The sequence below is a fragment of the Mixophyes fleayi genome, chromosome 3, assembly GCF_038048845.1.
Source record: "Mixophyes fleayi isolate aMixFle1 chromosome 3, aMixFle1.hap1, whole genome shotgun sequence".
NCBI lineage: Eukaryota > Metazoa > Chordata > Amphibia > Anura > Limnodynastidae > Mixophyes > Mixophyes fleayi.
Window position 1 is genome coordinate 202,465,046 of NC_134404.1, and position 14,305 is coordinate 202,479,350.

The 14,305-nt window shown below is 38.0% G+C and overlaps 1 protein-coding gene across 1 annotated transcript in view; it reads left to right on the top strand.

Annotated features, from left to right (window-relative positions):
* CLVS2 (clavesin 2) overlaps positions 1 to 14,305 on the top strand; it is a 63,011-nt gene that overhangs the window by 9,425 nt on the left and 39,281 nt on the right. Inside the window, exon 2 of the mRNA XM_075203009.1 lies at positions 7,985 to 8,159. Within this exon, the coding sequence (XP_075059110.1) occupies positions 7,985 to 8,159 (175 nt within the window). The remainder of the gene's footprint in view (positions 1 to 7,984; positions 8,160 to 14,305) is intronic.

Consider the following 14,305-nt stretch of genomic DNA (forward strand, 5'->3'; position numbering starts at 1 on the left):
TAATTTGACTAATGCTCCCTTACCCCTATTAGTAATCACACCTCACTCGTTATTTATAGCACCTCCTCCCTGCTAATAATCACACCTCTATCCTGTTATTTTTTTATTTTACTGAAGGTGATGACTTCTATAAGTCATTTAAAATATCAGAGACTGTCTTATGAAGGCTGTGTGATATTAAGACATGTTCAATTTAATGTATATATCTAGTTCTTTTTATCTAAGAGCTGCATTTAGTGGCCAACGAATGGCTGGCAAACTCCTGATACTGGTATATGTGTCATATCTGAATTTCTTTTGAAAATATAAAATTTTTAAGGATAATTTGGATTCAACTTTTTTTACCCACAGGCTGCCCTGGCACATGTGCAGTGCGCACCCTGTACCCACGGTGGATACGCAAATGGTCTGCATATATCTAAAAGTATCCATCTATAGTGCTATCTATCTCATACTTACTAACTTTTTTAAGTTGGTGTCCGGGAGACTCTCTGCAACAGGTGGGCATGCGGGGGGCGGGGTGCCGAAATTGCGTCATTTTGACCCCGCCCCCGCGATGTAATGACGCAAATCGTGTCATTTGACAGCGGGAGGCGGGGCTAAATGCCGCGATTCCCGGTGAATCTAATTCTGCTTACTTCACTAGGAAGTGGGGCACTTCCTAGTGAAGTGGGCAGAATTCGGGAGATTGCCACACTCGCCCGGGAGTCCGGGAGACTCTCGTAAAATGCGGGAGTCTCCCGGACATTCCGGGAGAGTTGGCAAGTATGATCTATTTCATTGGAAGCAATTCAATTAGCTGCAAAGTGTCTCTGGAATGGAGATTTGACAGAAATCTCTGCTCCTTTTTCCATGCACCCCATAGGGGTGAGCGGAGATTTCTACTGTAATTGCCGGCAGTGTGCATAGCGTGATGTCTGCGCGCCTCATCGTCCGCAATTGATCCTTCTCCATTGTGGGTTTATTTCATTGTATGGTATAATAATCAAAATATTAAGTGCAAGAGATCAGTGGTGGGCTGTGATAGGAGGCCAAAATTCTATTTCTGTACCAGAGAAAATAGTAGTGGTTATAAGAGAAGAAGTAAAGGGGTTTTTAACCTTCAAACATACGTTATTGGTTTGTACATGACCGCCACTTTTGTTAGCTATTTTGATTTTTTTTTTACAGCTACCTTCTGTGTTTTCCTTGCAACCTATAGATAATTTAAGCAGAGTTGTTTATTTTGTTGTCTTTGGATATGACATGAAGTTATCTTTGGACACAATTGTACCATTATTTTATATCAAAGTGAAAAACATAAATATCTTTGTCTGGTCGAAGTGGACTGGTATACGGTGGTATGCCATACCGTCACTGCTCCTACTGTTGTCATTGAATAACTATTAAATTCCCTTCACTTGCATTTTCCATACTGCCAATTCTAAATTTCCACTTTAAAAACTGGCCTAGATGATATGAAATATTTGGTGAAAGTCACGGAAGAAAGCCAGATAGATAAAGCAATGTATTTCAGAAAATTTGGCAGAGAGAATGAGAAGACCAATAAAATAATGTTGTCTAAAAGTGTAAAACATCCGTAAAAAGAGGTGAAAAAAATTAGAAGGGGTGTGAATATTTTTTTTTCTCCCTCTCAGGCCACTGTGTAGTTTTAAAAATGTAAAATATATAACCTAAAAAACAGCAGGATGTGTAAATGTGGTATTTCCTGTGATACCGGACCTTTTAATGTTGCTTATATAGTCATAGTTATTGTTTTGTTAGGACTTACATACTTGTACCTGTTTTTTTTTTCAAATTCTGCCTACCTGAACTCTGTCATTACCCACAATATCATGTGATTGTGCTTCTGTAATGTGAACTGTCTTGAGATGTAGGTTTTCATCTAGAAAAGGCCACAATTTTGTCACCTGAACGTAAGAATAAACCTGTGGCTGCAAAATGATGTTCTTATGTGTGTACTTTGTGTTCCACATATCTTAATATATATGCAAATTAAAATGAAGTATAAATATGCGGCCATGTCAAGATACGCTCTGAACGTATCTTGATGAGGCTGGAGTAAAGATACAGCCTTCATCATCATCAATTTGATAATTACTTGTGTATCTTTAGTGTATCAAAAAAAGCATAATTAAATAAATTAATAAATTAAAAAAATGGTGAGCCCTTCTTTAAATATGTGCTATATTTTGGACTGTTTACAGCTAAAGCAGATTTACAAAGATCACATGCTCACAGCTCTATAAACATAAAAAGTCCCATCATTGTCTTATTTATTTTTTAATTCCAATTTGTTACTCCAGCCGGGGCTAGTTTCACAATTGGGCATGCCACACTTATTGTCCAAGCCCCTGCTGTACTTAAGTTGAAGTTGCTCTCTTCCGAGCTGCCTCCCAAGCATATTGGGCCATAAGTGTATGTTATGTTTAACGATAAATCTAGCAGGCAACAAAATCATTCACCATAAACCACGTCTGACTGTTGTTTACACCATTTGTTTGCTAAAGAAGACAACTGTAGCCCAATGTAAATAGCACATGCCATTCTACTATGTAACTGTTCCATGCAGACACAGTCCATCTTTTGGACTGAAATTTCCTTGTCCCTGCTTTTTTCTCAGGTCTCCCTCTTTTGGGTCTGATGTAAAGATCTGTATGAATAAACTCTTCCATTAACATTCCAGATGTCACAATTTATCTTCAAACTGTATAAGCATGAGCCTTAAATGTTATTAAGTGTTTACTTCTTTAGAGGCTTAATTGTTGTGTACAGTAAATAGTGTTTTATGGCAACTTGTATTTGAAAGTCTCTCAAAGTGTAAAGATGAGGAGTTTTATAACATATACTATATGGACAAAAGTATTTGGCCACACTTGTTAATTGTTGAATTGAGGTGCTTCAATCAGACCCGTTACCAGAGGTGTATAAAATAAAGCACCTAGTCATGCTGTTTTCATTTCCAAACATTTGTGATACAAAATGTGTCATTTTGAAGAGCTCTGTGACTTTAAGCGTGGTACTGTGATAGGATGCCACCTTTGCAATAAGACAGTTCGTGAAATTTCATCCCTGCTGGATATTCCACGTTCAACTGTAAGTGATATTATTAGAAAGTGAAGCGTTTAGGGACAACATCAACTCAGCCAAAAAGCGGAAGACGACTTAAAATCACAGAGCGGGGTCAACGACTGCTAAGGCACATGGTACGTAAAAGTCGCCAACGCTCTGCTGATTTCATAGCTGAAGAGTTCCGAACATCTTCCATTGGCATTAATGTAAGCACAAAAACTGTTCAGTGGGAGCTTATTGAAATGAGTTTCCATGGCCGAGCAGCTGCATGCAAGCCTCACATCACCAAGACCAATGCCAAGCATTGGATGGTGTGGTGTAAAGCACCCAGACACTAGACTGTGAAGCAGTGGAAACGTGTTCTGCGGGAGTGAAGAATCACGCTTTTCTGTTAAGCAGTCAGATGGGTGAGTCTGGGTTTGGCAGATACCGGGAAAACATTACCTGTCTGTCTGCATTATGCCAACTGTGAAGTTTGGTGGAGGAGGGATAAAGGTATGGGACTGTTTTTCAGGGTTTGGGCTAGGCTCCTTATCTCCAGTGAAAAGCAATCTTAATGCTTTAGCATCTCAAATCATTTTGGACAGTGCTATTCTTCCAACTTTGTGGCAACAGTTTGGAGAATTCCTTTTCTATTCCAATATGACTATGCCCCAGTGCACAAAGCAAGGACTACAAAGACATGGTTTGATGAGTTCAACATGGAAGAACTTGACTGGCCCGCACAGAGCCCTGACCTCAACCCTGTCGAACACCTCTTGGATGAGCTGGAACAGAGATAGCAAGCCAGGCCTTCTTGTCTAACATCAGTGCCTGACCTCATAAATGCTCTACAGAATGAATGGGCACAAATTCTTACAGAAACATTCCAACATCTTGTGCAAAGCCTTCCAAGAAGAGTGGAAGCTGTTATCGCTGCAAAATGGGGACCAACTCCATATAACAGTACATGTATTGAATACATCATTACAGTCTGTGTTGGTGTAATTGTGAAGCGTCCGAATACTTATGTCGATATAGTGTATGTTAAAGTGGAATTAAACTTGGCCTATTTTTTAACTCCATTTACAAGGCATATAAATATCCAAATGACTAAGATTTCTGTACCATAATGAGGTAAACATTGATGACAGTATCTGACAGTTACACTAAGAAGATCAGTATGATCTTAGTGATGGATGAAACTGAGATGGAAGGAACAAGCGTTAGACAATCATTTGCCACCTTTTCCTGAATATTGTAAAGCTGAACGCAGAATTGTAGTTGCAAATGCTTTAAGTCAGTTCTGCAATCCCTGCCTCATTTGACTGGTAGTAATAGTGATGCTGTTCCTTATTTACTTCTTATCTTGTATTGTAAGAACAATTTTACAAAAGTCTGTAATGTACCGAAATGACAGTGGAAATAAAAATATATATGGTGCAATATACTTTGCTGTTAAAATAACAGTATATTTATTGATCTAAGTTAGGCACTAGGGTCTGAGAGCAGACTGAGACATAACTTTGCTTACTGCATTTGGGCTTTTTGCACTTACAAATAGGACTTACATCTGACTCTGCATGATCCCCTAAATGTAATGTGACATTATCAAGGCAAGCTGCAGCCTCTGTGATCTATTAGTGTTACAGAAATTGCACACACTGACTTACCAACAGGCTTTTTAAGAAGAACATTAATAGATTTCTAATTAATTGCTTACAAATACGCTGTCAGTATTGTGAAATGTCATTGAGACAATGTATATTTTAGTTATAACTAGAAGTGACTTGTTGTTGCAGGGTATTAATGGGAGATCAGTAGTACCCATCCTGTTAGTCACACTGTATAAAAATGGTAGTGGTATCTAATACTACATTAATGTTTATGGGATGTGAATGTACAAAGCTACATATATGTTTAAGATTCTTTTTATCCTGGTGATATTCTTATAGCTTATGAATATATATTTGTACTTGATTACAATTGTGTTGCTACATAATTAATTATGGGTGTGCTATATATCAATAAGAAAAATGAGGGTAGGTGCTGTTAAAGCAAAACAAAAAAGGTTTTGTATTCTACTAAATAAATGTTTTGCACATGTATGATCAATATTGAGTAGCCACATGAATAAATTCTACAAGATAATTTCTCCCAGATATGCCCCAATAAAAAAGTGTTTGTGTGAAGGGCATAGCTCAGTTTTAAATGATATGTTATAATGCTTCCGTTATACCATATTGACAACCATCAACCACTGAATATCCATTTGCATGAGGCTTGACCTGTACCAGAAAACGAAAAAGGTTAAAAGAAATATCTTACATTATTACAACGGTAATGCAGGTTGTTTGTTACTGCTTTTGAGCACAGCACACTAAGGTATTCTAGGTCTCTGCTCTCATCCTCTATAGCATATTTTGTCTTCCTTTCTCTTTGAGGCTTCGTCTCTTTGTCACTGTGAAACTGAACAATGAACAAGGGTTATTTATTATTCTTAACGTTTCCATCTGGGATCCAAATTAAACCTGTGAATCAGATATGGTATCCTTAGTTTTTAATTGACAATGTTTTTTATTTTTATTATTGTTGTCCGCAGATTTGCCATATTAGTGTTGAAAATATGACAAAAAGAAAAGTAAAGACTTCTACAATATAATAATAAAACATGGTTAATAATTAGTTTATTAGTCTGTATTACACAATAGGCTTGCAAAAGGATGATTATGTTAAACAGAATGATGTAGTTACCCATGTGTTCGGTCCTAGACCATAGGTTAGGAACTCTTAAATAAATGTGTGCCAAATAATGGGGTTCTGTGGAACAGTTGCACGAAAAGCCAACACGGTGTTATCACCACATTACTGGTCCATATCTAGGATTCATACTCTCACCAGTGCCGGATTAACGGAATGAAGACCCCTGGGCTAATGGGGCCCCCATTCCCTGTGAGCCCCCCCCCCATTAGCAGCCTGGCCCCCCTGTTAGCCGACCGCCCCCCTCCTTCCCCCCAAGCGCTTACCTTCTCCTCTCCTGTCACTGCAGTCCTCCTTCCGTGCCGCGCTGTAAGCTCCTTACTGAGGAGATCTCGTGACACTCTCGCAAGATCTCCTCAGTAAGGAGATTACTGAGCGCCGGAGAAGGAGGACTGCAGTGACAGAGCTCAGCATTGATCGGGCCCGGGGGCGCCCCCGCCCCTGTCCCGATCAATAATTTTGCTGAGCTCTGTCAAGGGCCCACTGGATGCCTGAGGCCCCTGGGCTGTAGCCCAGTTAGACCTCGGGTTAATCCGGCCCTGACTCTCACACAGGGACAGGGATCAATAAAGCAATGGGGCAGGGGCTGATGTGAGTGAGTGAGTTCTCTGTAGAGCGCTGCGGAATCAGTGACGCTATATAAATGATGATGATGATGATGAAGATGATAATATGAAATGTAAATGAATCAGATTGTAAAAAGTTGTTTAGGATCACATAGCTGCAGCACCATATATAAAGTGTTAAAGCATTATTGGGCAAAACAACATTTGCATTTGTTTGCACAATTGCAAATATATTTAATAAAATAGATACCGACAACTGTGACATATTCAACATATGTCAACATAGCAGATATCCAACATTTTTATTATCATAAATCACTACCGAGAGGCACTGGCTATATAAATACACTATTCAGAAACTTTATTATTAGAATCATTAGTTGTGTATTGGGAGGAGTTATGACTGGTCATAGTTGCCACAATCATACTAATTTTAAAACCCATGTAGATTTTAAAATTGTTGAAGAGTGTAGATAAACATAATATTATTATTATTATTATTATTATTATTATTATTATTATTAATTTTTATTTATGCCCACTGTATGGCCCACTGTGTGGCCTATTAATATGAAAAATATACTTCTTAAAAGTATTGGTGACACCCTGCTTTTTCACGCCCCAGATATATTTTTTATCACTAATGAAGAGGGGTCATTTACCAAAATAACAACCTTCATATTGCATGAATATATATAATAATATCAGGTTAACAATGGACAGGTGGCAAATATACCTCTACAACAATCTATTATGATTATTAAAATTGCACACTTGAGTAAAATCATTATCCATTTGTGTTAATAGACTTAATTACATTTTTATGGGGGTACATTTTGGTCCTTTGACTGTTTTTAAAAGTTTCACTGTAAGTTACGTTACCATTGACAGCAGTAGAAAAAAAGACAGTGTTCCCCTTCCGCTTGCTAGATGTGCTGAACATACAAGCAAATGAAGAGCGGAAGCAGTGTATTTAATACACTGCATGGAAATAGAGGAGGGCTTAAAGTGAAGGAGAATGAGGCTGATGCACAATTGGATGCAAAACGAGAATAATTTACTCTTAAAAAAAGAGCACAGAATACAAGCATTTTTCTGACCATATGCAGAGCCTCCTGTGTGTCCGCCGCATATGCGCCTGGTTTACAATAATTCAACATTATCAGCGTGTATTTGCCTTTAGTGTACTTGGCCTACGTTTAGCATGCCCCATTCCTACCCTTCCTGTAAGTGTTAGAATCAGTTAAGTCTGCATAATAGTATATGCGTGCACTCACTTTCTGGGCACGCAAGATACACTATGCACACTAGCATATGTTCCTCTCTGCATTAGCCAAAATGTAAGAAGAGAAGTCCCCACCTACTTTCTCATTCTACCAATTAAAATATATGGCTATAGGAGAGATAACCATTTACCACCACAGATCTGAATAAGCGCTTCACATATATGTTTTACAAATAGAACATTAATATCAAACACTTCAAAATGGTAAAACTTATTTCATAACATAAAAAATGCTCTAAAATATTGAAAATTACTAAAAGTTGACTTGAAATAATGAATATTTCAGACACCATTGTTGTAACATGTATCTTGTCTCTCTTAGATACACACTTGTGGATATACTTCGTGCAATACTGCTATCTCTAGAAGCTATGATTGAAGACCCAGAACTTCAAGTCAATGGATTTGTTTTGATAATAGATTGGAGCAACTTCACCTTCAAACAGGCTTCAAAGTTGACCCCAAGTATGCTGAGACTAGCGATAGAAGGTCTGCAGGTAAGACCGTACCTGTGTTAAGAATGACACATCTCAACTCTTCACTAAAAGTTTTGCAAACTATTAGAGCTGCACACTTGTACTGCATTAGAGGTAGCTATCAGTTATATGACATGTATAACTCAGCTTGCTGCACCTTTACATGGGAAATGGTTAGATAACTTTTTAGAATTGTGTCATAAAATTCTGAATGTCTTGTAAAATCCTTAAAAATTGAGCGAAGTAGCCATTGATTTGTATGTTACTTTAATGTCATCTTTGTTTATGTTCTGTTTATAAAATAAACATTTTGTGGATTCACGTAATTATCCACCAATAAATTGTCCTGGATCCATAAAGAGCTTATCCATATTATCACTCATCTTAAGGTGTCGTAATACTGTGCTTTTCAAGTGATCCATTTCCTGTGAGCAGTCCCTTTTGATCTAATAGTTGCAATAACTCTTTTTTAATTCCTGTCCCCCTTTTGTGTTTTATATTATCCATCACATAATTACACAGTGAGAATATAATGCCAACTTTTCCTAATTATCTTAGTAGCCAACATAAATAAAATGAAGAATTGCCCTCTACAGCAGTGGTTCCTGCACAGGTTAACATGCTTGCCACATAATTAATCATTTTTGTGCACCCTATGAATGCTAAGATACAAAAATATCAAAGAACAATCGTGATAACTATAAGTACAGGCTATTTATTTTTACTACTCAATTAACCTATATGTTATATATCATATTCATTGATTGTATTTGTCATTCCTTAATCATCCATCTTGGCATTGTACAGACATACTTGCACGGAGTTATTGCTCTGGCAGTTCAAATAATCTTTAAACTCCGGCATGCTGTCAAGAAGGCGCTGAACGTGTTAGTACATACATTGAACTACAAGAAGATCAATAGTGGGTCGTATACAGGTGACTTGTTTTTAATTGCCAGAAAACACAGAAACTTAATTAAATAAGAATTTGTCTAATAGAGTATTAGTAAAGTCACATTGGTCTTGCTTCACTTATTATGCATAATAAATAGGATAAACATGCAACTTGTAGAACTGAAAATAAACAGTTTAATCATATTGAGATGCATTTGCATGTTTTAGAAAGCAATGAATGCTTTAGAGACATGTTTAATATTCAGCTTAATCTAAGGGTTTGAGAAGTATCTCACATGACCCATGTCTCCACCAGTATCATTTCAGCATTAATGTTACCCTTCAGTATATTTTTTTTCTTGAAAGTGTTCTTTTAATATTAATTTTCAGCGTCCCCAAACCATGCTCTTCTAATCACTATTTTACTGAATGTATGAATACATTTTTTTGTTATATATATGTTGTACTAGAGTCAGAGCAACTATTATATTCTCCAAAACTGGTTACATATGGACCTGCAGGAGATGGTTGATCAGAGCAGCATTTAGCCAATCTGTGTGGTTGTTACCATTTGTAGCGCAGACCACTGCATACTGGTGTATGCACTGCATTTGCTACATAGCTATGCATACAACACTGCAGCATGGTCTGCCAAATTTATCCTTTTCTCCTATTTCTTACAAATTGCACTTCCTCACTATAATGCACTCACTACCACAAGAAACAATTGTTTTCAGTAGTTTTCATTAGTGTCGTTAGTTGTCTAGGTGTAGAAAACCACAGATAATTCACTCTGATCTCTGAATGCAGTAGGGCATGCAGTAGGGCATAAAGCACACCTGAAAATGCACCCTCTCCAAACTTCTCATTTTAATAATCTCCTTCTGCAGACTGACATTTTCTAAACTGCTTCTCAAAATGAGGAGCACTGTAGTATTTAATCCGTACATCAGCAGGAATGACTTCAGTCCACCATACTCCTTCCCTGACCTCTGTAACCTGCTACTACTCTGCAAATGTGGCCATCATGTAAAAGAAAAAAATATTGCTTTCAGGATACATATAAGCAGACTCAGAATAATGAAGATAATGTAGTTTAACTGGTTAGACAGAAGGAGGCTATGAAGGAAATCAGATGTGCAAAAGCTCAGGCTGAGGACAAAGTAGAATGGTAATACTAAAGATGGAGGGATACAAGGGTATAGCAGATCATCAAAATAACTATTTATCGGCATACTTGCCAACATTTTTTTTTTTTTTTCCGGGAGATGCCGGCTGGGACGTGGGCGTGCAGGGGGCGGGGCTGCGAAATCGCGTCATTTTGGCCCCGCCCCCGTGACGGAATGACGCAAATCGCGTCAGTTTACAGTGGGGGCGGGGCTAAACGCCACGATTCCGGGTGAATCGCGGCGTTTAAACTAAATTTTTCTCCCTTCCTTTCAGGGAGATTGCCACACTCGTCCGGGAGACTCTCGCAAAATGCGGGAGTCTCCCGGACAATGCGGGAGAGTTGGCAAGTATGTTTATCGGTGCAAAAGGGATTTATGGGATTTCATGCATTTTTAACCTCTATATAAAAGGAATTTCATACATCATATTTTCTGACAGAAAACGAAAACAGAGGCACAGCCTCTGGTGGAAATTGCTTGTCTGTTAATAACAACAAGTGGGGGCTTAACATTATGTGAATGCATAACAGCAGAACACTATTTCATCTTAATGACTGGAACCAACAGGAATATTGGCGTCCTTGTGGGACCACAAATGACAATAAGGGATCACCCGACAGCTGAAATGTATCTATTTCATGTCAGCTGCAGCTGTCAGCTTTCTTTGTCTCAGACAAGTGGAAAATATCATCAGCCGGAGTAATATCAGTCATTTATAAAGATATACTGCCCAATGCATCTGAACACCATAGATCAAGCTCAAGGTGGTCAAGTAAAGACAGTCATATATACAGTAGATTCCAGGGAAAGATTGTAATATATATATATATATATATATATATATATATATGGTGTTATAAAAATAACATAAATCACATACCTTAAAGTTTATATTGTAATATTATTAAACAAATTATGGGACATGTATTGTGATTAGATATGCTCACTGACCCCCGTGTTTTGGTTTTGGTTTTGGATCTAGATTACCTTCGTTTTTTGGTTTTGATTTTGGCAAAACCACCCTTGCGTGTTTTAGTTTTGGTTTTGTTTGCTTTTGTTTTCTAGTTTGTTAACAAATTCCATTTTTTTGGGCTAAAATAACATAATTTAGTGCTCCACCTGTTTCTTGGACAAGTGAGGTAATTCTACAGCTAATAAATGTCAACGAGCGCTGACCCCCCAGGGATGTGTGCTTTTATCAGACGCACACCAATCCAGGGTGCCAGACAACGCACTAAAAAGAGCTAAAAATTCATTGCAAAAAAGGCAGTTTGGTGTCTAACTGTATATTACACCCTACACTTATAGTTAAATAGAAAAAGAAGCATCCTGCAAAGACTGTATGATCAATAGAAATGCCCAAGCAGATTTTCTGTTTTGGTGTATAGTATTGGCAAACCTTATTAGTGCAAATTATGAAAAATACTGTTTAATCCTTGCTAGGCCCTCCTTAATTCTATAGCTACACACACCAATCCAGGGTGGCAAGCAACGCTCTAAAAATAACTATTGACATTCATAGCAAAAAAGGCAGTTCGGTGTCTGTCTGTATTTTACACCCTACATTTATAGTTAAATAGAGAAAAAAGCAGCCTGCAAAGACCGTACCATAAATAGAAATGCCCAAAGCAGATTTTCTGTTTGGGTCTAGATTACACCCTACACTTATAGTGAAATTGACAAAACAGCAGCCTGCAAAGACTGTACGTTAAATAGAAATGTCCCAAGTCCCTTTTCTCTTTGGGGGTAGATTACACCTTACACTTATAGTGAAAGTTTTAAAAAGATATTGTGGTCATCATCTTCAGCATCATCCTCACCCTCATCAGTGTGTACATCATCGTCACAGACTATTAATTCATCTCCGCTGGAATCCGCCATTACAGAAGTGTAAGTACTTGGAGGTATTTGCCGATAAAGGCCATCCTCGTGGAAGATGTAGTTCATTTTGATGAACATCATCTTTTCCACATTTTTCAGAAGTAACCTCCTACGTCGATCACTGACAAGGTTCCCGGCTGTGTTGAATACTCTTTCTGAGTACACACTGGAGGGTGGGCAGCTTAGGTATTGCAAACCAAGTTTGTACATGGGTTTCAAATGACTTGTTTTTCTTCCCAGTATGGAAAGGGACTGTCTGACATTTCCATATCAATTACCTCTTGAGAGTAATCCTCCACCATCCTTTGCATGTTAATTGTAGGATTGGTTGGAGTTATGTGCAAGGTCACACATTTTTTGGTAAAATCTTTCAAACCAAACCAGATGTCAAACTGTTGTGGTCTGCCACCTGCGTCATCCCTGCTTCTCTTTGGAAAGTGCAATTTGGTGCCAGAACCTCATGTGCCAGAACTGCTGCCACTGGTGCAGGACTTACACAAACAACCTCATCATCATCAACATCCTCATTAGAGTCCTCATCGGCTACACAAATCTCCCCCTCATCCTCTTTTAATTCCAAAGTGGCATCCTCAATTGGTGTATCACCGGCTACACTCGGGCTGTTCAGGCACACATCAACAGAAATGCTGACAGGGCCCTTCTTTATGGGTACACCAGAAAATAGCTTTTTTTAAAGAGGGGAATTTCTGACACCCCAAGCACTTGTAGTGCAAATTCAGAAAGATATAGTGCTGGTATATAATAATTTCAGCACCAGAAATATACTTATGTCAAAGAGGGGAATATCTGACACCCCAAGCACTTGTAGTGCAAATTCAGAAAGATATAGTGTTGGTATATAATAATTTCAGCACTACAAAATAGCTTTTCTACAAGAGGGGAATATCTGACAGCCCAAACACTTGTAGTGTAAATGAAGAAAAATGCCTCCTACTACTCTCTTCCTGATCTATTTGCTCCTCCAATTACTCCTACAATTACTGCTCCAATTACTACGACCGTCACCTAACCCTTCTCTCTCCCTCTCTCAAATGGCGCTGGATGTCTGTGGAGGCGGCTATTTATTCATTCTAAAAATCGCGAGATCCGAGATCCGACGATGTCACAATGATGTTTTGCCTCGTTTTGGAATCCGAACAGGCGGGAGAGTATCGAGCCGACTCAGCTCGGGACTTAGATTTTGGAAGTTCGGGCGGGTTCGGTTCTCGTTGAACCAAGCCCGCCCATCTCTAATTGTGATGCTCACTGAATTGTATAATGTCAGCAGGAAGCAGTGTAACTACATATTTATAGTAAATGATCCATAAGTTCACTTTGAACTCACTCCAATGTTAAAATGCTTGCATCATATATTATTTAGTAAAATTGTTATAACTATCACATTTATTACAGCTATTTGAAAACACATTTAAAGTGTAATAGAGCTTACTAAGCTTTCAATATTTTGCAGCAATACCTTCCTTCCCAACAACCTAATCAATCCACAAAGGTCATTGTACTTGCTAAATTATAATCTTCAGGTTGCTGTATCTGGAATATTTTTTGTTAACAGGTCTTTTTGGCTGCTGGTTGTAAAATGCACAACATTCCAGGGCTAATCTAGTCAACAGCAAATCAAAAGTCCCATTTTTGAGACTATGTAGGCACTGCAATCTGGAAAAGAGATTGAGTGGTGTTGTACCAGGTCAAAGGACACCGACCATTTTAATACTTTTGTGAAAATAAAGTATTATGCTCAAACTAGTAATGGAACTGAAGTTTGTCTGTAATACTGATAAATGAAAATAAATTTGTGTTGGGTTCAATTTACTGGAAACTGAAGAATTCTGCAGTTAAGGGCAACAACTGTCAGAAGTGTTCAAGCACTCTATAATGTAAGAGACAGATATAGCATTCTGCTTAGACATCGAGCTTAAATAACTGAGCAACACATCACTTTCACATGGGATCACAATAGATGAATTTTACTTGTATTTCTTTGTCAAGATACCAGGCAGATTGAAAACTGAGTTCATGGCACAAGCGTTACATTTATAGTTAGTAAATAAGATGCTGTCTTATTAACCAATATATCAGTATTTTTGCTATTAATTTTCAGCACTTACATCTTTACATGGATTATAGATTAAGTCTAAATTGTTTGTGTTGTTTGTGATTTAACCAATGTAAGACAGGCTGCCTATCTCCTCGGTGTGTTTTTTA